The sequence below is a fragment of the Trichosurus vulpecula genome, chromosome 3 (genome assembly GCF_011100635.1).
Source record: "Trichosurus vulpecula isolate mTriVul1 chromosome 3, mTriVul1.pri, whole genome shotgun sequence".
Classification (NCBI taxonomy): Eukaryota; Metazoa; Chordata; class Mammalia; order Diprotodontia; family Phalangeridae; genus Trichosurus; species Trichosurus vulpecula.
Window position 1 is genome coordinate 171,804,107 of NC_050575.1, and position 23,336 is coordinate 171,827,442.

A 23,336-nucleotide genomic window follows, 5' to 3' on the forward strand; every position below is an offset into this window, starting at 1 on the left:
CGCCGCCCGCAGGACGAGCCACCGCGCTTCCGGCGCCCAGTGGGCGAAGCGGAAGGAGGTGGGAGGAGACCGGAAGCCCCGAGACGAGCTGAACCGGGCGGAGCTGATCCTAGACGAGCTGACCGGAGGCTATGGAGACCAGGTAGTGGAAGTCTGGCCCCGTCCACGGGCAGAATTGAGGCCGTGCGGGGATGTCTGGCTACACCCGCCGCACGGGGCTCACCCCGCTGTCTCGAGCCCGGAGCCTCGTCATCCAGGACGGTGAGACCTAGCGACCGAGGCTGGCAGAGCCTCTCTCCGGCCCTCCCCTCCGCACTGGCGTAGCGTCTATGCCTTAGGCGCCAGAGCTGGAAGGGAGGGTATCTAGAGATCTTCTAGGGCGGCACTTCTCTCAGAGTACCGAAGTGGAAATTGAAGTCCGAGATTGGCCCAGGTGGGGGACGCTCCTCCTTCAGGAAGGCTTGCTTAAACTTCCTCAGCCTCCAGGGAGCCTTTTAGGCTCTTAACAGTACAAGGCCTGACCAATGCTGGCCTCTGATTATCTGAGAAGTTCACCCAGGAGTAGGAGGAGGCGAGGCAGTCACTTAGCTTGCAAATTACTTAAGAGACCCAGTGTTGGCTATTGCCCGTTTTATAGAGGAGGAAACAACTGGTGAGGGGAACAGGCTTGCCAGACTTAGGACCCTTCTGAAAGACATTTCTCTGAACTCCTAACTGTGATTTCCCTTTGTCCCTTAAAGTCCCAGCCAGTGTACAGATGGGGAAATGAGGCCCAGAAGAGGCAGAGGTCTTGCCCAGATGGCTTTTAGTTGGAGGCACCACCTTCTCCAGGGAGCCCCTTCTCTGAAGCTATAACATAGCCTTACATCCTTCTAACTACCAAAGCATTGCAATTGACTGTACTCAGCCCAGTACTCTCTAATTATCCATGCTGCCCCATAGAATCACCCATCAAGGAAAGGAATATAGAAAAATCTATATTCTAGACCCAACCCCTCTCACTAATAGGATGTGTAAAGACAGAAGCGGGTAAGTAGCTGGTGACAGAGCTATGATTTAAACTCATAGTTTCCCAGTCCACCCATATTTTTATCCCATCATACTTTTGCATTGGGGTTTTTCAGATGGGAGTACTCAAATGTTCAAACTGAATTGCGTCTTATGTTGTAGTCATTTGAGGGTTTTTTTTTGTGTGCCCTGTGCCACATGGAGCTTAAGAAGGGATAGAGCACTTAAACTGCCCATCTGGTTTATCAGGTATTGCTTTGTGACATCTTTTGTAATTATTTAATCTTTTATGTATACCACGTGATTGTATAGATTTTAAGTACTTCTAGGACTGCAGCTATGACTTGTCACTCAAATATTTACCTTAGGAGAGGCTACTCTGGGAAAGATACTGTCTCTGTTGTCAAGGAACTTAAAATCTGAAAGCATTTATTGCCTGTATTATTTACATAGCACTAATCCTGAAGTGCTTGGTGACATGTTAAATTCTTTACCTTTTTACTTGGACATATCTTATTCCCCCAGCTAAACCTTCGGTACTGTGTCTTTTCCTTTTTTATTGTCTGCAGCACGTAGTACTGCACTATGTACATAGTAGATACTCAGTAAAAAGCTAAGAAGAAAAATGAGATTCAAAACATCTCTGAAACTCAGGCAAAAATGTATGTGAATGTGATTCATGTCAAGGAGAGATTGCTATGAGGTGGTGATGTCTGGGAAAGGTAAATGGAGGTTAGAGTTGGGCCTTGAAATATGGGAAGGATTTGGATTGTCCCAGATAAGGAGGAGGAGAAAGGCATGGGCAAAAGTATGGAGGTAGGAAAAGGTGAAGAAATGAATCTTCAACAGAGTTGGGGAGGGGGGCGGGATATCCTATGTTGGGAGTGGGAAGGAGCTGGACTTTTTTAACAAACAATAAAAGAGTTGGAGGCTAGATCCTGGATTGGGGTAGGAAGGAGCTGAGGGATGAGAAAAACAAGAAGATTGGAGACCAGTGGTGACTGATAAAAATACATAAAAGGGCTAGAAGGAAGGTCTGAAAAGGCAGCATGGCTTAGGAGGTTCTAAAAATCAGGATAGTGCAGTTAACTACATGTATGGGAGACTGAAAGAAGTACGGAAGTAGAAAAGTAAAGCAAGTGACAGAGTAGATATGGAAACTTGAGACAGTTGCCAGGTAAAGTACTCTGAGGTAAAGGAAAAAGAATGAAAGAATTTAGAATGGAGTTACTTGTAGAGGTGTCTCATTGCTAGTGTTAAGTTTCTTGTTTCTTGTGTCTTAATTGTACCTCAGTTCACTTCAGTTTAGCACTAACCTTATTTTTTTCCTTAACAATTATTTTATTATTTAATATTTTAGTTTTCAACACTGATTTCCACAAGATTTTGAGTTACAAATTTTCTCCCCATTTCTACCTTCCCCCCCACTCCAAGATGGCATATATTCTGATTGCCCTGTTCCCCAGTCAGCCCTCCCTTCTACCACTCTACTACCCACTACCCCCCTCATCTACTTTCCCCCTACTTTCTTTTAGGGCAAGATAGATTTCTATGCCCCATTCCTTATATATCTTATTTCTCAGTTGCATGCAAAAACAACTTTTTTTTTTTTGAGCATCTGCTTTTAAAACTTTGAGTTCCACATTCTCTACCCTCTTTCCTTCCCTCCCACCCTCCTTAGGAAGGCAAGCAATTCAACATAGGCCACAAATGTATCATTATGTAAAACACTTCCAAAATACTCATGTTGTGAAAGACTAACTATATTTCCCTCCATCCTATCCTGTCACCCTTTATTCAGTTTTCCCCCTTGACCGTGTCTCTTTTCAAAAGTGTTTGCTTTTGATTACCTCCTCCCCCTATCTGCCCTCCCTTCTACCATCCCGCCTTTTTTATCCCCGCTACTTTCCTGTGGGGAAAGATATTCAATTGAGTGTGTATGTTATTCCCTCCACAAGTCAGCTCTAACCTTGTTAAACAATTATCCTGAGTCAGTATGGGGCTTGGTGTTCAAAAGTCTGGATTAGATGATATTGTTTATAAGAAAAACCTAAAGGAAGGTTCCCTTCTAATAAATCTGAATCACTTTTAAGCATTTATGAAATGTTTTTCTTATTTTAGATGATAATCTTGAAGATCTGGATGAGGCAAATCCATTTTCCTTTAAAGAATTTCTGAAAACCAAGAACCTTGGCCTGTCCAAAGAGGAAACAACCAATGCTAGAATTTATACTAAGGTAACTTAAAGGAATTTGCATTTAAGTTCAATGAGGGGAGAAAAAACTCTCACTGAATTTTCGCTACTGGTTTACATTTTCCCTTAGGATATTGTTAATCATGGAAGAGTTTGGTATCAATGTTCTCATAAAATCAAATCATATAACTCGTTTTAGATAGTTAGGTTTTACAGTAATGCCACATGCAGATGATTTATCCTCCCAGTGTTCCATCTGCTCAACTTACCTCTTTTAAACAAAGCGGGGTATTTTGTTATAATCTGAAATACAAAACACATTGAACATAAGACTGTAAAAAATTACTAATTACTGGTATTATTAACTTAGACTAATAAAGAAACTTTTCAATGTAACTCTTGACTTTCTTCTTCGTTAGGAATCTACAAGACATACATTAGGACTTGAAAATAATTCCCCAACTTCTAAAACTGTAGGATATGGTTTAGACTATGAGGAACCTTTTTTCCAAGATCCAACTGGTGCTGGAGATTTGTTAGATGAAGATGAAGATGATGATTGGAGTGGGACTTATCGGCCATCTGCCATGGAACAAACTCATGCTTCCAGAGTTGCTACTGGCACATCACCACATAGTACATATATTTCCTTTTTTACCAACCCATCTGAACTGTCAGGCATTGAGTCTCTTGCTCCATGGACCTTAAATGATAGTGACTCATGTGTTTCTCCTACATCTCAAGTGAACAACACAAACAAAGAATTTGCTGCTCATGGAGAATACTTGGGAGATAGGCATTTTCGGTCGCTGCAGATAAGCTATGAAGCAGTAAGTGTGGATGGAATGCTCTTCACCTACCTGATAAACCTCAAGTGTTTTGGGAAGTTTCTCATGGAGAAAAACTAGTGATTTTGCTTTCCTAATGGCCTCTATGCCTTTGGAGCAAAGGACACAATCAGCCCTAATGTGCTGCTACAGCTTGTTGCTGTTTATTATGGTTAGTTATTTTGGTGTTGCTCACAGATATGAATGCAGCTGCTCTAAACAGTACTGTGTAACAAATGCGAGTACAGGAGATGTGAGTACAATAGAATACTTGTGTCATAGCTGGATAAAACATCTTAGAAACCTAAATATCTTTACCTATTGTCTTAGATTTTTTTTACCTTTACAGTTAAGAAATTTTATGACTAATTGTACGCAGGCTATTGACCAGTTTAGAACCTTGAATTTCTCATTTTAATTTTCTTTTTCTTCAGCTTAAAGAAGAAAACTGTAAGCTAAGAAGAAAAATTAATGAGATTCAGAACTTCTCTGAATCTCAGACAGAAATGTATGTACACTTACATCCGGAAATATGTGTTTCATTTCTCTTTCCATGTAAATGGAGGGTAACAGCTTTGCTGTTATAGTCCACATTCTAAGGGATGGCATATGATAAATCTCCTTTCTGTTTAAAGATTTCCTGTGTAATTCTTCATTCAGTTTTTTGTTGAGTTATATAATCAAGCCACTCTATGAGATGCAGCATGGCAGAGAGGACAGAGTGCTAACCGGAGTTAAGAACACAAGCGTTCTGATCCCATCTCTGCTGCTCTCTGGCTGACCTGGCACAACCTCAGTTAACTCTTCTGTAAAAGGGGATGCCCAAATGAGAACTAAAAGCTAAATGTGCATGTCAGCTGTTATTTGAAATGAACATTTCACTCCTTAAATAATAAATGAAATTGGCAAGACAAACTGACCAAAACAAGAGGCTTTATATAGAGTAGAGAGATGATGGATTTGGACTCTAGAGTGATCTGGGAAGGGTGGGTGCGGGGGAGGGGAGGGGAAGCTAGGTGGTGCAGAGCACCAGTCCTGGAGTCAGGAGGACCTGAGTTCAAATCCAGCCTCAGACACTTGACACACTTGCTGTGTGACGTTGGGCAAGTCACTTAACCCCAATTGCCCTGCCTTCTCCCTGGCAAAAAGAAAAAGAGAGTGATCCCAGGGTCATTAAGTTAGAGCTGGAAGGTACTTTAGATGGCTTCTAGTCTTTTTTTTAATATATTTTTGTTTCTTTTTAGTTTTCAACGTTCATTTCTATAAGATTTTGAGTTCTAAATTTCTCCCCCTCTTTCTCCTCCCCCCTCCCCAGGATGACGTGCAATCTGATATAGGCTATGCATGTGCAATCATTAAACATATTTCCACAATGGTCAGAAGGCATATAGTCTTAAGGCCCTCTTTTTACAGATGAGGAAACTGTGGCCGTAAAAGGTTACATGACTTGCTCAAGGTTATATAGGAAGTGGCAGAGCCAGGATTTGAACTCAAGTCCTTTGACTAGATGTAATTTATCTTATTCCAAATCCTGTCTTGGTTACAATGTCATGCTGAGCAAGTCACTTAAGCTCTCTGAGCCTCAGTTTTCTCATCTGTAAAGTGGGGATCACAAAGTTGGTATGGAAGCTATAAGATGTATGTAAAGAGATGTCAACTCTTAAAACAGTAATCAGCTACTTTAAAAAAAAAATTAACTGAAAGATGCTGATAAGTTGTGACCCAAGCAATAGTTATGCTATAGCTATTCCCTATTATGTTAAATCCTCTTTGAAAAACAGATTTATTGAGCAGCCTTCTTTGAAGGAACCATGATCATTAAAATAACCCATCTTTTTTCCTCTTCCCAATTAGGGTAAGAACACTTGAGCGGAAATTGGAAGCAAAAATGATAAAAGAGGAAAGCGATTATCATGATCTCGAATCAGTGGTACAGCAAGTGGAACAGAATCTCGAATTGATGACTGTAAAATATTTCTAATGTTTTTAATATGTCTTCTGGGAGACTATAAGGTGTATGTGTGTGTCAAGAAAATTCTGTTAGAAGAATGTATTATCTGTCCACTAGAAGATGGATCTACTAGCACCATCACAATGTTTTATGCATTTTGTTCAGCAGTAACTATAGGTAGTGTTACAAGTATCTCTAGGCAAATTATTTTGCATCTTAATGCTCCAGACAGTCCTTTATGGTGGTTAAGCTGCTGAGTGAGTGTCTTATCTGACCTGGTTGTAGATGTTTCCTTACTGGAAATTCCCTATACTCATGAAATTAGAGGGCTAGTCACAGCAGAAATGCCAGGTACTCCTGGATTTTTGTGTTCACTTGACTCACAATATCCTTATGTAAAATAGGGTTGAAAATAGGATATTGTAAAGTCGACTTTTGGGGATAGAGATAGAAGAGCTGCTTTTGACCTTCCAAGATAGCTATTAGAATACAAAAGAGTTGGCTTATTCTATATAAGCTCAGCAGGGCAGGAATAGGGTCAATTGGTAAAAATTTTAAAATTTCAGCTTGATAGAAGTTAGAATTTTCTGACAGTCCAAGCTATTCTAGAATGGAATGGTAAGAAACAACTATCCTGTCATTGGGAAGTTTTCAGACAGTGATAAATGCCTATTCGGAATGTTGTAAAATTTAATCTGTGGGCAGATGGTTTAGAAAGGAGTTCTAAGTTCCCTTCTAAGTTAATGATTAGAAAATTGTATGTTCTAACCAGATTTTAAGTGTATAAACTTCTTTTGGTGGGTTTCTTGGGTAAAATATCAGTTTCACCTAGCTTTACTATTTTAGTTTGAAAATTCGTAAACTTGCTGTTATTTACCTGCAACATACATTATTTTAATGATCAAGTACTTCTGTTGTGGTAGATGCTAATGACAATTAGAATGTGATTCAATTCAGCAAACATTTTTTAAGCATCAGGGTTCTGCATAACAAAAGACAAGGCATTTGCTTTCCCAAAGACCTATAACGCCTTTCTTTGAGAGTTGAGATTATCTCTCAGGTAACTTATTTCCTGGATAAAAAGCTTGCAAATTTAACTTTTTCCAAAATTTTGTTAAGAATTCGGGTGATCTGGTAGCCAGTACTAAAAATAGCAGGTCTCCATTTCCTTAAAGATATTATTAACTGTGGGTATTTTCAGGAACTTTTACCAAATTCACACGACTAGCATTATCAGATCTTTTTTTTTTCATATTAATATCTACTCTTCCTTTTCACTACTCTTCACATCCAATTATTAGTCAAGTCTTGTTGATTCTTACTTCTACAGTGTATTTTTCATCTACCCTTTCTCTCTAGTTGTACAGCCACCATTCTAGTTTAGGCCCTCATCACTTTCTGTTTGCATTATTACAGTAGTCTCCTAATTGGTTTACCTGCCTCCAGCCTCCCTTTTCCAGTCTGTCCTTTACACAGGTGCCGAAGTGGTATCCCTAAAGTACATGTCTGACCATAACACTTTTCCTGCTCAGGAAGCTCCAGGCCCCCCCCACCTTGCCTCTGTAGTAAAATACAGACTTGTCCATTTGACTTTTAAAACCCTTCAGAATCTTCCTGCAAAATGTATATTTCCAGACTTAGTTCCTGTCCTTCACACTCTCAGCACTCCAGCCAAATTAGCCTGCTTGCTAATCCTCATACATGATATACTAACTTCCTTCTTTGTGCCTTTGTACAGGCTCTGTCCTTTATACCTGGGCTTCCTTCCTCCATCTCTGCTTCTAGAAAGCCCTGACTTCATTCAAAGCCTAGCTTAAACGCCACCCCTAGAAGTTTAACCTCTTCCCTAGTTGCTAATGATTCCTCCCGGAAACTACTTTGTGTATATTTTATATTGAACTTTTTAATGTAAATCTTCCCTCAATAGACTGTAAGTTACTTGAGTATGGAGAACATGTTGTTTTTATATTTGTATCCCCAGCATTTGGCAGTATAGTAGGCATTTAATAAATGCTTGTTGAATGAATAAATTAATAACCATACATTTTAAATGGCTTTCAGAATTTACTGTTATAATGTCAGTGGTTTTCTTATAACAGAAGCGGGCTGTGAAGGCAGAAAATCAAGTTACAAAACTGAAGCAGGAAATAAATATGCTCCAGGTAAAATACATTTTTATTTCCTCCCTGGAGGCATATCATACGTGTTACTACTCTGCGCTGCAAATCAGTGCAAGAAAGAAAACATGGAAGTGAACCTTTAATAATATTTCCTGCTTCCTTTCCTCCTCAATTGGACCAAATTCAAAAAAATTTATGATTCCATAACTGTGAAAGATTAATTTTTACTTCAGCAAATTCAGTGCTACCAACACTGACTGAGCACCTAATATGTGTAAGACACTGTGCTAGACAGGAAAGAGGTTACAAATGATAACACCTATACTCTCACATTTGCACGGCAGTTTACAATTTACAAATCACTTTCATGCACATCCTCATTTGGTTCTTTTTTCAGCCTTATGAGGTTGATAGAGCAGGTATTCCCATTTTGCAGAGGAGGAAACGGATCTGGAGAGGTTCAAATCAGTGGATATTTATAAAGTCCCTACTCTCTGCAGATAACTTGCTGGCAGTCAGACAATAAGTGGCAGGACTGAGATTGACTTATGTCTTCTGAACTTAAGTTCAGTGCTTTTATCATTATACTGTGCTGCTTTAAAGATGACTAAGACAGTCCCTGCTCTCAAAAAACTTAAAAAAATTAGTAGAGGTAATAAGATGTATATACAAGTAGAATGTGGATGTGCCTGAGAGTTCAGATGGGAATGCAAGAATTGGGAACATAATTTTAGCTTCTGATATCAGCCGCATCTACATGTGGAAAATTTTTTAATATATAGACTTGACTGGGTAGGTGACAGATACTGAGCCTGGTGACTCTTTAGCCAAGAAAAAAACAATAATCTGTTCCCATACATCTCACAGGACAGGAGCAAAGCTAGTTATAACAATGATAATAAGTTTATAGGCTGTCAGCTAGCAAAATTTCATAACTACTCTGAATGGTAAAGTCTCTACCACTCTGTTTTGAGGTTTCTAATGAGAAAGCTACCGCAGGCATGCTGTTTTGCCCAGTATTTTACTTTGTATCATGTCTTAATAGTCCTAACTAATTTTGATTAAACTGTATCATCTTTCTTCTAAAGGCTCAGCTTACTAATTATAAGAGAGACAATGAAGCCCTGCGATCTGGTCAGTGTGCCAATTTGACAGTAGTTAAACAAAACACAGATATTGCCTTGCAGAATCTCCAAGTCGTCATGAACAATGCACATGCTTCGATAAAGTAAGTTTTCTGTATGATATATGGAACATTGCTGCAGTGGTGGGGACCTCCAGTTTTTAAAAAAATCTTCCTAGGACAGCTGGTAAGATGAGCAAGCTTAATGGGAGTAAGAAGGATACTGCTCTTCCTTTGTCACCTCTGATGTATTCCAGATGGAATGGAATTGGTGATTTATTTTTTTAATCATAGGAAAATAGGAATAGTATAATTGTCATCTTTTGAGTGAGCCCATTAATCTATCTTGTTAGCTTTTTTTTTTTAAACATATGAACTAATCTAAATTTTTTCCATTTTACTTGATCTTTTTCTAGGATTCTAGAATTCTCTGCCTTTTAATGTCTTTCTTATTACAACTGCACACTGTAAATAACATACACCGATTAATTTTGCAAATATTTATTGCATGCCTACTATGTACAGGGCTCTGCCAGGGTGGTAGAAGTAAAGATGAGTAAGATTTGCCCCCAAGGAGCTTCCGATCTAATAAGGAGAGAAAGCTGTACATTTTATATCTGTTTATGTTTTCATTCTAGGCAGTTGCTTTCTGGAGCTGAAACATTGAATCTTGTTGCTGAAATCCTTAAATCCATAGACAGAATTTCTGAAATTGAAGAAGAAGAGCCTTGACAAACTGCTGAAATGTCTTCTAGCTTAAAGCTCTACTTAAATGCTGAAATCACTTCTTGCTTTACTTGGGGAATACAATTGTGTCTTTAAATATACAATCATCTTCCTCGGTACTCATCATGAAATAGAAATTTCATGACCTAAAAGAGGGTTATTAGCCTTAAAAACTCAGTTGGGTAGCAACTGTTGGACTTGAGGTGAGTCTGAAGTTTATATGAACTCTTTTAGGTGAACTGTCATATTTCACAAACTCTAATAAACAAAGACTCTCTTACCAACAGTTGAAAAGGGGGAAAATTAATCTGTTTTTAGGGAATTTTCTAAACATGAAGATGAGTTCTGAAATAAGTATTGCCTTCTACTATCTGTTATGGTATTTCCTGGATATTAATTGCAAGATGAGCCTAACTAGAGTGTCTTTTGTTAACACTTTTAAAGAAAAAAAAAGAATAAAAAGCATAACACAAAATGTACATAAATAGAGACGACTGACTTTTGCCTAGGGTAACTGTGCCTCTTAAATATCTCCCAATGTTCCTAAAAACTTGAAGGTTTACACTTGTGCCCTCAAGAAACATAGTTTAAAAACATATACATATACATATATATATATATATATATATTTATATATGCAGGCTATAAGTACCAATTGCCAAGTAAAGTGCTACAAGTTGTAACAGACCAGCTAAGTACCAGTATGCTGCTCTTCTAAGTTTGTTGCAGGAATTGTTCAGTTAATATTCCATAGTGTTAAACTCATTAAGTGTACCTTTTAACCAGGTTTCTTAATATTTAAATACCAACTCTCCTGCTGTGGTGTATTGCTAAGCTTTTCAAATGACATACAGTAAAATTTAGGATGCAGCAGTTTTAAGATATTTCCTGGTTGGCATGGGAACATTCTCTTCTGTGCCTTTCCAGAACTTTTCTATGATGTGGATAATGGCACTAAAATTCTATAGATCTTTTGCTGTTTGATGTAAATGGTTTTTAAAAAAAAATAAATTGTAGGGTTTTTTTCCACCTGTATAACGTGATAGTTTTGATATTTGCTAAATTAGGATGTATTTTGTAACTTCATTTCTTACAACACCAGCTCCCCTTCATGTTCAAACATTGTTACTACTTCATCACAAGCAAGGCATTCACTTTCAGTTGATTCACAAATTTATTGATTAACTTTTACTAACTGAGTTTGCCTGATACTTGGGACCAGCAAAGTGAATCTACAGGATAGCTGGCTGGGACTAGGAGTACGATCTGGCTAGCTGACTGGCTAGTGTGGGAATGTGTAATCCATACTGGTGGCATTATTAGCACCATGTTGTAGCCAACTTTTTGCACTTTGATTATTGCAGATCAGATTGGTCTTACTGAGGGGAAGAAATTGGGTTTCAAATCAAAAAATGTGTAAAATGCACAGCATATATACACACTACTGCTAGGCACAATTTTGGCTTACAGAAATGCTAGTCAAAGTACACTGACTGCTGAATAAAAGTATAGACTACTTAACATGATGGATACAAGGGTTAAAATATAACCCACTGCTTCTTTTATCAAAGCGGACTTCTGACAGTGTGTTCTAGTGGAAAAAGCACTGAACAGAAGAGTCTAGGAGACTTGAGTTCTAAGCAGTTCAATCTTAGATGATTTGCGTTAACTGCTTGGACTCTTTCCCCATTTATAAAAGGGCATAGTACCTATGCTATTTACCTTGTCTTCTTACTGATAGAACGAGACAGCCTAAAAGAGCTACAATGCAAGCATTTCTTATATGTTTGCCACATACTGCTTCTGATCAGATAATGTTTAATTTGGTGGGTTTTTTCTAAGAATGTCCTGCATTATAGTGGTAATGGGATTTCTTTTCAGTTATCTTACTTCAGAGATATACCTTCAGGTTCACAGGCTTTCATATAGCAGTAGGCAGGAATTACAGTACATTTAACAAGAGATGAATAGTTACGGTAAATATAGAATTGTTTTCTAACAGGGCCCCACCAACACCAAGTAAGTACTAATTTCTCCTTTCCTCCCTGCCCCCCCCCCCCCCAGCAGTCAGTCTAAGTCTGCCAGCTCAGCTTATTTGAGAGACAAATTACCACTGCCGTCTGCCAGTCAACAAGTATTTATTAAGCACCACTTGAAAACTGTTGAAATAGCTTCAGGCCACATTCCTTAGGAAGAACCAAAAAGAAGACCAGTAGGAAACTCCTGGGGAGGTCAACCGAGGAAACTATCAAGGAAGGAAATACTTGATTTGGAGTTAGAGGACCAGGGTTCCAATCTAGCTCTGCTACTTACTGGTTAAATGATAAATTCTGTTACAAAGTGTCGGAGTGGATGCGGACACTATAGATAATATGCCATGCTGCCTCTTCAGGGTCCTGTTTAGCTTTGACGTTCTGTGTGTCTGGCTTTCCTAGGAACATCATCATTCCAGTCCCAATAGAATTTGATCCGTGTAGAAGCATATTTAAAACCTTGTTCATGGTAAAAGTGAAAATGTCAGTATTATATCCCTCTCCAAATTCCAGGGAAAAAAAGCCCCTTGGAAAGGTGGGCCATAGGTCAGAATGAACTACCTTTTCCTAGGGAAATGGATTAAAGGTGGTACCAAATCTTTTAAACAAAAAATAATATTTACAATCATTGCCTTCCTTGCCCCTGAAGTATTTTGGTCACTAACTTATCTATGGGCAGTCTCCCCTCTACCTGTGTGACATGCTGGTTAGTACCAATTCTTCAATACGAAAGGATTACAGTATCTATGGAAAGAAAAAGGTCACTTAACTTAATTCCAGGAGTAAGGGCAGTGGTTGGGCAGCGAGGGGGATAGAGCGCCAGGCCTGGAGTCAGAAAGACCCGAGTTCAAATTTAGCTTCAGACACTAGCTGTGTGACCATGAGCACGTCACTTAACCCTGTTTGCCTCAGTTTCCTCATCTGTAAAATGAGTTAAGGAAATGAACCACTCCAGTATCCTTTGCCAAGAAAACCCCAAGTGGAGTCACAGAGTCCAACCCGACTGAACAAAAAAGGGCAGTGGTCCAGGAAGAATGGGATAGTAAACTTGTCTACCCAATTCTGGAATGTTAACCCATGTTGTATTTTAAGAAATCTTTTCCTCATACCAGATTCTTACGTCATTTGAAATCTTGGGGCAGTCCTGTTCAAGGATGTTGGGGACTGTGCCAGATTGGATATCTCTCTGAACTAGAAAAAGGCTCAGATATAATGTTGAATTAAATTATTTCTAAAAGACGCCTATGGCTCAGAGTATAGTAGTAACATTTTTTCAACACTCCCAAGCCTACCTACATTTTATTGTTAACCTTTCCACATTTCCCTTTCTCTCCACTAAAGTCCTACTCTAATGACTCATCGTGGATGGTATGGAGGTGATCCTGAGTTCTTGAAGGCTGTGGCATCGGTGACAGCGATTTTATCAAGCTGGGAAGTGTTGGGGATATGGGCCTAGTGACGGACCACAGGTCTCCTGTTCCAGCACCAATCGAGTTCGGTTTGGAGGCTCGTTGACATGAACGGCCGCGGGGTGAATGATTTTTCAGCCACAGCAGCTGCCCAAGACTACTAAATTATATAATGGTTCCACTCTTTGTTGCTAAAGGAATAGTAGTGCCCAAAATACTGAAATTATAGTTCTTCAAGTATTTGTGTCGTTACTTTCCCTCTCCCCCTTTCAATCCCACGGGACTCCGAGGCCTGAGATTAGCCAGGCTGGTGCTGTTGGGAGGCTTTGGCTTCCGAGAGCAGAAGCCTTGACTAAGACCTGGCTGCATCACTGGCTGTGGGGCTGAGGGCTTTTCTTCTTCAGTATTAAGCGAAGCGCTGCTTCCAGATCTCACGGGCCAATGAAGAAGATTGCCCTCACATTAAGGGGATCAGGCCTGGATTGTGATTTCAGTGGTTCGGGGAGGGCTCCCAGGGTAGGAAAAGCCTTTGGACCAATTAAGTCAGCACCTGCTCCAGGCCTTGGAGCCCTAAGCAGGGAAAGGGGAGGTGCGGTGCCCAGGGCCACACATCCACGGAATGTCACAGACCAGACACGAACTGAAAAGTCTCATGGCCTTGGGGGCAGCTCTGGGCTACCCGCCCTACACTGCCTCTTCACGTAACCAGTGTGGCAGGCCCGAGGACACGCGCGACCCCCCGGGCGCTAAGTGCACGGCCCGCCGCGATGGGGGGAGTGCGGGGCGCCGTCCTCGGGGGGGAGGGGCCTATGAGCGGCGGCTTGGCGGGGTCGGGCCCTCCCTCGGTGAAAAGAAAGGCTCCTCCTTGGGGGAGGGCGGCCTTAGGTGCCTAGCAACTCTCAGTGTCCGAGCTCCCTCCTCCTCCCTAGCGTCCCAGGGCCGCGCGGACGTTAGCCCAGCGCCTCCGAAGCCGGGGGCGGGTCTTCCGGCACGTGAGAGGGGGCGTGGAGCGGCTTCCGCTCAAAGCCGGAAGACAGTTAAGCAGGCTTCTTCCTCCGGCTCGCCTGGCCCTGGAAGGTGAGTGGCTGCACTCCAAGGTGGCGGGAGTGGATGGGGGCGAGAGGGGAAGGGGGAAGGGGACCCTAGGAGGAGATGGGAAGGCGACTAAAGCGGAATAAATGTTTGGGGTGGGTAAACTGCGAGGTGAAGAGGAGGAGGAAGCTCAGGCAGAGAGGAGGAAGGAGCCCTGAAATGGAGGTTGAGGGGCAACATACGGCAGAATAAAATCCTTGGGGGGAAGAGATTTGCCCTAAGTCACATGCAAGTAACAAAGCCAGAACTCGACCCCGAGATTCGTTATGGTTCAGCCGTCATTCCTAATGTGACTCTGCGTCTCTGTTTCCTCGTCAGCAGAATGGGGATAGTTGTACTACCTACCTCGCGGGGTTGAGAGGAAAGCATTTTACAAACCTTAAGGTGCTAGACGACTGTGAGTTACATTGTCATTTTCATGGGTAAGGAACATAAAGAAGTGTGGCATGACCCCCTACCTTGATTTAATTTAAACCAGTCAAGTAAAATCAACAAGCATTTATAAACGCCTACTGTGTGGCAAGCACTAAAGATACAAAGGAAGACAAAACCTTTGCCCTGCCCTGCCCTCAAGAAGCTCACAGCCCCAACGTGGGGAGCAAACAGCTACGTATGAATGGGACAGGATAACTGGGAGATAATCAACAGTGGAAGGGCGGTAGAATTAAGGGAAATCAGCCTGGGCTGCCTGCAGAAGGTAGGATTTTAGTTGACACTAGAAGGAAGGCTGAGTCGAAAAGAGAGAATTCCAGGCATGGGGAGCCATCATCGAAAAGTCCAGGAGTAGGAAGATGAAGTGTCTTGTTGGAGAAATAGCAAAGCTGGTGTCATTAGATAGTAAAGTAGGAGCAGTAAGAAAAAGGGAAAGGTAGGAAGAGGCCAGGATATATGAAAGGCTTTAAAAGCCTTACAGGATTTTATTTTTGATCTTGTAATTGGGAGCCACTGTTGTTTATTGAAAGGAGGGGAGAAGTGGTGATAATTAGACCTGAACTTTAGGAAGATCACTTTGACAGCTAAGGGGCAGATGGACTGCAGTGATGAAAGACTTGTGGCAGGCTGATCTCCCAGAAGGCTATTGTAATTCCAGGCAGGAGACCATGATGGGCTGCGTCAGGCTGGTGGCACAGTCAGAGGAGAGATGGTACTAACATAGAGAGGATTTGGCCATAGGTTGGTTATGGGAAGTTTAAGAGAAGTGATGACACCTAGATTGTGAGCCTTGGTGATTACTAAGATAATGATTCTCTCCAGAAGTAGTAGTAAGTTAGGAACAGGGAAATCTTTTAAGAGGAAAGAAATAAGTTTAGTTTTGGACCCATTGAGAGTCTATCTATAGGACATCTACTTTGAGATGTCCAATAGTCAGTTGAAGATGAGAATGGAGGTCCAGAGAGAGATTAGGACTGCGTAAGTAGATCTGATTTGCCTAGAATTGATCGTTGAATCTGTGGGAGCTAGTGAGTTCACCAAGAGAAAAAGTTCAGAGTGAGAGAAGAGGACCCAGGACTATTTCTTTTTTGTATATGTTAACCCAGACCTATATTAGAGTAGTTACTTGTCTGAAGTCAGAGAATCAGGACTAGTGTCTGGGACTCCTGACTCTTAGGACACAGTTCTTGCAATTATACTTGTCCCCTTCTCAATAGTAGCTCACCACAGTGTTTAGCTTGAGGGCGTTTGTCTATGAACTCTCCCCTCCCCATTCAATCATGAAGCATTTTTGAGCACATACTATGTGTCAGGCCCTGTGGTAGGTGCTGAGGTTAAAAATACGAAAATGTAACAGTCCCTGCTCTTAAGGAAGTGGATGAACTATAAACTTTTTCATTTAAAAAAAAATTTAATGAACATGGAGACACCCATGTGATGTTTAAATTAGTTCTGTGATATTTTCCACAAGAAAATACAGCTTGAATTTTTAAAAATTGTTAGTATTTTAAAAGCTTACAGCAAATGCAAATTAAGAGCTCCTTTATTAAGTAGCTTACAGTTACAAAACATGCCCACATCTCTTTCCTCACTTTATTGACCTAGGAGGTCAAGGAGTGTAAATATTTTCCCTTTTTGGGGACAATGAAACTAAGGCCAAGAGAGAGAAGACAATTTGTTCAAGGTCACACAACTACTCCTCCTTGGGGTTGGCACTGGAATACACATCTGACTTCTTAGTCCCACCCTCCTTTCACTCTACTATAGTTAAGTCTTTCGTTAATGTTCTCTATTGCAGTTATCTTTATTAGGGCAGTGACTAGACTTTCTTATTTATCCCCTTAATGTCCTTTGCTCATGGACCTTATTTACAATCCAGTAGGTTAGATTAGACTCACAAATACACAATAATATAAAATTGGACAGAATAAGATGAGTCCTTGGAAGGCAGCTTGGCTTAGTGAATAGAGAACTGACCCAGGAGTCAGGAAGACCAGGGTTCTGGTCCCACCTCTGATATGTTATTGCTAGCTGTGTGATAGTGGGCAAATCACCTAACCTTTCTGTGCCCCATGCAGATTTTTAAGAGTATAAATTGCAGACTAGCTGCCATCTTCATTGTTAGGGTGAATTTTTTCACTTGGAGTTTCCTGTATCAGTGAAATCACAAGTCTGATCCAAAAAAACAGTCCTTAGGAAAGGTACAAAAAAGTACTTTGTGAGATCTAGGGGTAATAACAGAGGTCCATTGTGAGTCATTGCAGGATATTGGGGCCCTGGTACCACTGATTATGGTTGGCAGCGTTCTTTCTATTCCTTGGGAAAACCAAGGGTGAGTCTTTTCAGTAGAAGTTTATTGAATTCTTTCTGTTCATGTGACATTGGAAGATAAAAATATGAAATAAGATATAATCTTTACCTTAAAGAAGTTTTAAGTCTATGTATTCATCATGTTGATTTTGGAAGAACTTGGAGAGAGACCAAATGAATTATGTCATTAAGAGAAGTTACTTTTTGTGACGGAACTAATAATCAGTTGGATTCAGTTGGTTATTTCTTTTCTAATGCAATTCATTAACCTTATTGAACTTCTACTACATGCCAAGCAGTGTGTTCAGTACTGGGGATATAATAAAAAGAAAGACATTCCCTGCCCTGAAGGGCTTACAATGTAATGGGGGGGACACAACACACAAAAGGAGGCAGGAAAAGTGGGAGGGAGGGCCCAATGGGGTGGCTATCCAGCTTGGGGCATCTTGTTGCCCCAAGTTGAAACCAGGCAGAGCAGCAGATGCAAGGTGGAGTGAGCCCCAAAAGTTCAGTTTTTGCCCTCTATAAAGGAAGACTTTGATAGGTGTTTGATACTCCACCCTCCAGTCAGAGGGGAGAAGAGCCTGAGAGGGGGGTGGTCTCAGTCAAGGCTTGAGTGAGCAGCATGGTGGTGAGATTAGAAACTAGAGTTTAACCTGAGAGGAGTAATGTATTCCCTGGAGTTAAAACCAGGTAGGGCCGAAGATTCAGAGTGGAGGCCGGAAAGATGTTGTTAGTCTACCATCAAGACATGTATTTTGAGTTCTCACTGTAGGGTGGAGGTAGGCTACACTAATTCCTTGCAACCTGAGTTAGGTGTCAGTGTGTGGCTGGACTTAAGGGCTTAGTCTGGTGGAAGTTAGGTGTAGTAACAAAATGTACCTTGCTTACTCATCAGTTGAACCGGCAGCTTAGTATTGTGCTAAGTAACTCCTTTGAGTTAGTGGGAAGGGAACAATGGAAAATGAAGATGAAGTTGCAGGTAATTTTGCTACTGGGTCTTCTTTATCAGTTGTTCAATATACATGGTTCAAAATAAAACATTCTTGTTTACCTCCCTACAAGAATTATGTACACTTTGCTTTTACCTACATTCACAGAGGCCATGTGGCACAGTAAGGGGATAGAAGGCCAGCTTTGGAGTCAGGATGACTTGGTCTCACCTCTGATACATACTAGTTGTGTGACCATGGTCAAGATATGTATTTACTCAGTGCCCCAGGCACATCTCTGATTTTATTACATATTTACATCAGTGCATGAAGTTTTCATACTGGGAGCTTCCCATACAGAAAAAATAACAGGTCTGAATCTAAAAAAGAAAATTGAAAAGTTAATTTTAACAGCATATGTGACATTTGGAAAAAGCTCCAAAATCTTAGAATATAAGCCTGGCAAAAAGGACTATATCTGTTGTCCAAGGAATAGCCATGTTAAGTTTGGAGGGGCTCATCCCCGGGCTAGCCACATGATTCAGTTTTTTACCCTCAAATTTTTTTAAAAATTAACTTTATTGTTTTGTTCATTTCACAAGCATTTGTTTTTTCTCCCTCTGATTCCTCTCCCCCCTTTTAAACACACTTTTTTAACAAGAAGAAGAAAACCCTCCTAACAAATATGCATACTCAAGCAAAGCCAATTCCCACCTTGCCCATGTCCAAAAATATATGTCTCATTCTACGTCTTAAGCCCACCAGCACTTTGACGGGGTGGAGAGCAAGCCTTATTTTCATTTCTCTAGAATCATGGTTTGTCATTGTATTGATCAGTGTTCTCAAGTCTTTCAGGGTTGTTTTTCTTTACAAAGTAGTTATTGTCCTCATTCAGCACACTTTATTTTGAATTAGTTCATGTAGGACTTTGGACTTTTCCTAGAAACTATCCATTTCGTCCTCATGGCACAATAATATTCCATTACATCCATATGCCATAATTTGTTTAGCTATTCTCCAGCTGATGGGAACCCCTTAGCTTCCAGTTTTTACTCTTACAAAATGAAGTACTATAAATATTTTTTTATAGACATGAGTCTTTTTCTCTCTTTGATCTGTTTGGGGGCATAAGCCTAATAGGGTCAAATGTGCCTGTGTGCATAAGACACATAGTTCCAAATTGCTTTCTAGAATCGTTAGACCGATTCAAAACTCAACAGTGCATTAGTGGGCAGCAGTTTTTAAAGACTACTGTCACAGAGGGGTTGTGATCTGTGTGGCTGGAGGGAATACCCACACTGATGAAATCAGCAAATCCTTGAGGTATTAAGTTCAAAGTAGGTAGGGACCACATTGTTACAATTTGTTGGTAATGGTGTTAAACTAAGTTAGTTTTAATTTTTTTATGAAAGATAATGGAAAGTCACTGTTAAAGTAAAGTCTCATCTAAAAATATTTTAGCCACATTCATCTCTAATTAAGAAATTAATTGGACCTTATGTTAATATTAATGTGTATTATATTTTTGGAGCAGGCCAAAGTTGTGTCAGACATGGATTTAGATGCAGAAAGAAAGAAGATCACAAAACAAATCAAGAATCTAGAAAGGATTTTGGATCCCAACATTGCAACAATCGAGGTTGTTGTCTCCGATTCAAATCTTGATTCTGATTCAGAAGCAGGTGAGTTTATATCTGACTTTCTTCTTGTCACAGATCATTTGATGTTGTTCAGTGGTTTCAGTCATGTTTGACTTTGGACCCCTATTTGGGGTTTTCTTTTTATTTATTTATTTAACTTATTTAATATATTTAGTTTTCAGCATTGATTTTCACAAGAGTTTGAATTACGGATTTTCTCCCCATTTCTACCATCCCCCCATTCCAAGATGGCGTATATTCTGGCTGCCCCGTTCCCCAGTCAGCCCTCCCTTCTGTCACCCCACTCCCCTCCTTTTCCCTTCCTTTCTTGTAGGGCAAGATAAATTTCTACACCCCATTGCCTGTGTATCTTATTTCCTAGTTGCATGCAAAAACTTTTTTTTGTTTTTGAACATCTGTTTTTAAAACTTTTGAGTTTCAAATTCTCTCCCCTCCTCCCTTCCCATCCACCCTTCCTAAGAAGGCAAGCAATTCAACATAGGCCACATGGGTATCATTATGTAAAATCCTTCCACAATACTCATGTTGTAAAAGACTAACTATATTTTGCTTCTTCCTAACCTGTCCCCCTTTATTGAATTTTCTCCCTTGACCCTGTCCCTTTTCAAAAGTGTTTGCTTTTGATTACCTCCTCCCCCTATCTGCCCTCCCTTCTATCATCCCCCCTTTTTTATCTTCTTCCTCCTTTCCTGTGGGGTAAGATACCCAATTGAGTGTGTATGGTATTCCCTCCTCAGGTCAAATTTGATGAGAGCAAGATTCACTCATTCCCCCTCACCTGCCCCCTCTTCCCTTGCTACAGAACTGCTTTTTCTTGCCACTTTTATGTGAGATAATTTACCCCATTCTATTTCTCCCTTTCTCCCTCTCTCAATATATTCCTCTCTCATCCCTTTTAGATATCATCCCTTCATATTCAACTCACCCTGTGCCCTATGTCTGTACACACACACACACACACACATATACATATATATATACACACACGTATACACACACACACACACACACATATATATATAGTCTTCTTTGTCACCAAAGAAAGATTCCAAAGTCTGAGACTGAATCTGAGTGCGTTTTCACTGCCTTCAGCTACCCTAATACTGAGGTCTCATGAATCATACCCATCATCTTTCCATGTAGGAACGTAAACAAAACAGTTCAACTTTAGTAAGTCCCTTGTGATTTCTTTTTCTTGTTTACCTTTTCATGCTTCTCTTGATTCTTGTGTTTGAAAGTCAAATTTTCTATTCAGCTCTGGTCTTTTCACTGAGAAAGCTGGAAAGTCCTCTATTTTATTGAAAATCCATATTTTGCCTTGGAGCATGATACTCAGTTTTGCTGTGTAGGTGATTCTTGGTTTTAATCCTAGCTCCATTGACCTCCAGAATATCGTATTCCAAGCCCTTCGATCCCTTAACGTAGAAGCTGCTAGATCTTGTGTTATTCTGATTGTGTTTCCACAATACTCAAATTATTTCTTTCTGGCTGCTTGCAGTATTTTCTCCTTGATCTGGGAGCTCTGGAATTTGGTGACAATATTCCAAGGAGTTTTCTTTCTGGGATCTTTTTCAAGAGGCAATTGGTGGATTCTTTCAATTTCTATTTTACCCTCTGGCTCTAGAATATCAGGGCATTTTTCCTTGATAATTTCTTGAAAGATGATATCTAGGCTCTTTTTTTGATCATGGCTTTCAGGTAGTCCAATAATTTTTAAATTATCTCTCCTTTCCAGGTCAGTGGTTTTTCCAGTGAGATATTTCACATTGTCTTCTACTTTTTCATTACTTTGGTTCTGTTTTATAATATCTTGATTTCTCATAAAGTCACTAGCTTCCACTTGGTCCAATCTGATTTTTAAGCTAGTATTTTCTTCAGTGGTCTTTTGGACCTCCTTTTCCATTTGAGTAATTCTGCCTTTCAAGGCATTCTTCTCCTCATTGGCTTTTTGGAGCTCTTTTGCCATTTGAGTTAGTCTATTTTTTAAGATGTTGTTTTCTTCAGTATTTTTTTCCGTATTTTTTTGGGTCTCCTTTAGCAAGTCATTGACTTGTTTTTCATGGTTTTCTCTCATCTTTCTCATTTCTCTTCCCAATTTTTCCTCTACTTCTCTAACTTGCTTTTCCAAATCCTTTTTGAGCTCTTCCGTGGCCTGAGACCAATTCTTGTTTTTCTTGGAGGCTTTTGATGTAGGCTGTTTGACTTTGTTGACTTCTCCTGGCTGTACGTTTTAGTCTTCTTTGTCACCAAAGAAAGATTCCAAAGTCTGAGACTGAATCTGAGTGCGTTTTCACTGCCTGGCCATGTTCCCAGCCAACTTATTTGACCTTTGAGTTTTTCGTCGGGGTATGACTGCTTGCAGAGTAAAGAGTACTTTGTTCCAAGCTTGAGGGGATGTGCTGTTGTTTTCAGAGCTATTCCTATACAGCCAGCTCTGCCACACCAGCACTCCTCCTTCCCCAAGAACTGCCAATCCAGACCTGACTCAGATCTTAAGCAGGCTCTGCACTCCTGCTCTGATCTACCACTTAATTCCTTCCACCAGGTGGGCCTGGGGCTGGAAGCAACTGCGTAGTTCCTCAGAGCTGCACCACCTCTGCTGCACCCAGGGCGGTGGTCTAACCGCGAACTCCTTTCACTCCTCACAGATTTTCCCACTAACCTCTGTTATCTTTGGTGTTTGTGGGTTGAGAAGTCTGGTAACTGCCACAGCTCACTGATTCAGGGAGCTAGGGCCTGCTCCGCCCAGCTCCCAGTCTGGTTGGTCCTGCCACCGTCCATGCTGGGCTCCGCTCCCCTCCGTGCGTGATATACCTCACCCAGCGACCATCCAGGCTGTCCTGGGCTGGAGCCCTGCTTCTCTCTGCTATTTTGTGGGTTCTGCAGTTCTAGAATCTGTTCAGAGCCATTTTTTATAGGTTTTTGGAGGGACTTGGTGGGGAGCTCATGCAAGCCCCTGCTTTCCAGCTGCCATCTTGGCTCTGCCCCCTGTTTGGGGTTTTCTTGGTAAAGATACTGCAGTGGTTTGCCATATCCTTCTCCAGCTCATTTTACAGATGAGGAAACTGAGGCAAGTGGGGTTAAGTGACTTTGCCCAGGGTCACACAGGTAGTAAGTGTCTGAGGCCTGATTTTAACTCAGGAAGAGGAGTCTTCCTGACTCCAGGCCTGGTATTCTATCTACTGCACCACCTAGCTGCCCGTCATAGATCATAGGCTTATAGATTTAGAACTTTGAAGAACCTTAAAGACTATCTATACCAATCCTGTCACTTTACAGTTGAGGAAACTAAGGTCACACAGGTAGTATGTGGCAGATCTGGGATTTGAACCCAGTTGTTCTGACTCTGAATCTTTCTACAGTACCACACTGTGATATTCTCCTTAAAGGTACAAAATTGAGGGCTTCCTTTGGGTTTTCAAATAAGTCTGTCTCTGTGATTACTTTTGGACAGATTGCTTTTAAACTATGATTGTGGAACTTTAGATTATTTTTTACTTAAAAAAAAATCACATGTT

At 40.7% G+C, this 23,336-nt stretch overlaps 2 protein-coding genes across 3 annotated transcripts in view; both read left to right on the forward strand.

Moving 5' to 3' along the window:
- Positions 1 to 4: 4 nt before the first annotated feature.
- ENTR1 (endosome associated trafficking regulator 1) lies at positions 5 to 10,984 on the forward strand. 2 transcript variants are annotated; one of them, XM_036751546.1, is made up of 8 exons: positions 5 to 261; positions 3,130 to 3,245; positions 3,622 to 4,032; positions 4,464 to 4,537; positions 5,884 to 5,995; positions 8,080 to 8,142; positions 9,189 to 9,328; positions 9,862 to 10,984. In XM_036751546.1, exons 1-8 carry the CDS (start codon positions 192 to 194, stop codon positions 9,953 to 9,955), a joined length of 1,080 nt encoding a protein of 359 aa, XP_036607441.1. In that variant the 5' UTR covers positions 5 to 191; the 3' UTR covers positions 9,956 to 10,984. The 2 variants fall into 2 exon arrangements, with proteins under 2 accessions (XP_036607441.1, XP_036607442.1); XM_036751547.1 differs by lacking the exon at positions 8,080 to 8,142 and having other exon boundaries at positions 21 to 261.
- A 3,421-nt stretch (positions 10,985 to 14,405) lies between these two features.
- Positions 14,406 to 23,336, forward strand: part of SNAPC4 (small nuclear RNA activating complex polypeptide 4) — a 48,201-nt gene continuing 39,270 nt past the window's right edge. Inside the window, exons 1-2 of the mRNA XM_036751542.1 lie at positions 14,406 to 14,468; positions 19,692 to 19,839. Of these exons, the coding sequence (XP_036607437.1) occupies positions 19,710 to 19,839 (130 nt within the window). The 5' untranslated portion in view covers positions 14,406 to 14,468; positions 19,692 to 19,709. The remainder of the gene's footprint in view (positions 14,469 to 19,691; positions 19,840 to 23,336) is intronic.

What these genes read in the sequence shown, in the direction of transcription:
- ENTR1 (XM_036751546.1), top strand. Translation starts at nt 192, where the DNA reads ATGTCTGGCTACACCCGCCGCACGGGGCTCACCCCGCTGTCTCGAGCC. An exon ending in GAGCCTCGTCATCCAGGACG is followed by an intron (nt 262 to 3,129) that starts GTGAGACCTAGC and finishes TTCTTATTTTAG; the next exon opens with ATGATAATCTTGAAGATCTG. An exon ending in ATGCTAGAATTTATACTAAG is followed by an intron (nt 3,246 to 3,621) that starts GTAACTTAAAGG and finishes CTTCTTCGTTAG; the next exon opens with GAATCTACAAGACATACATT.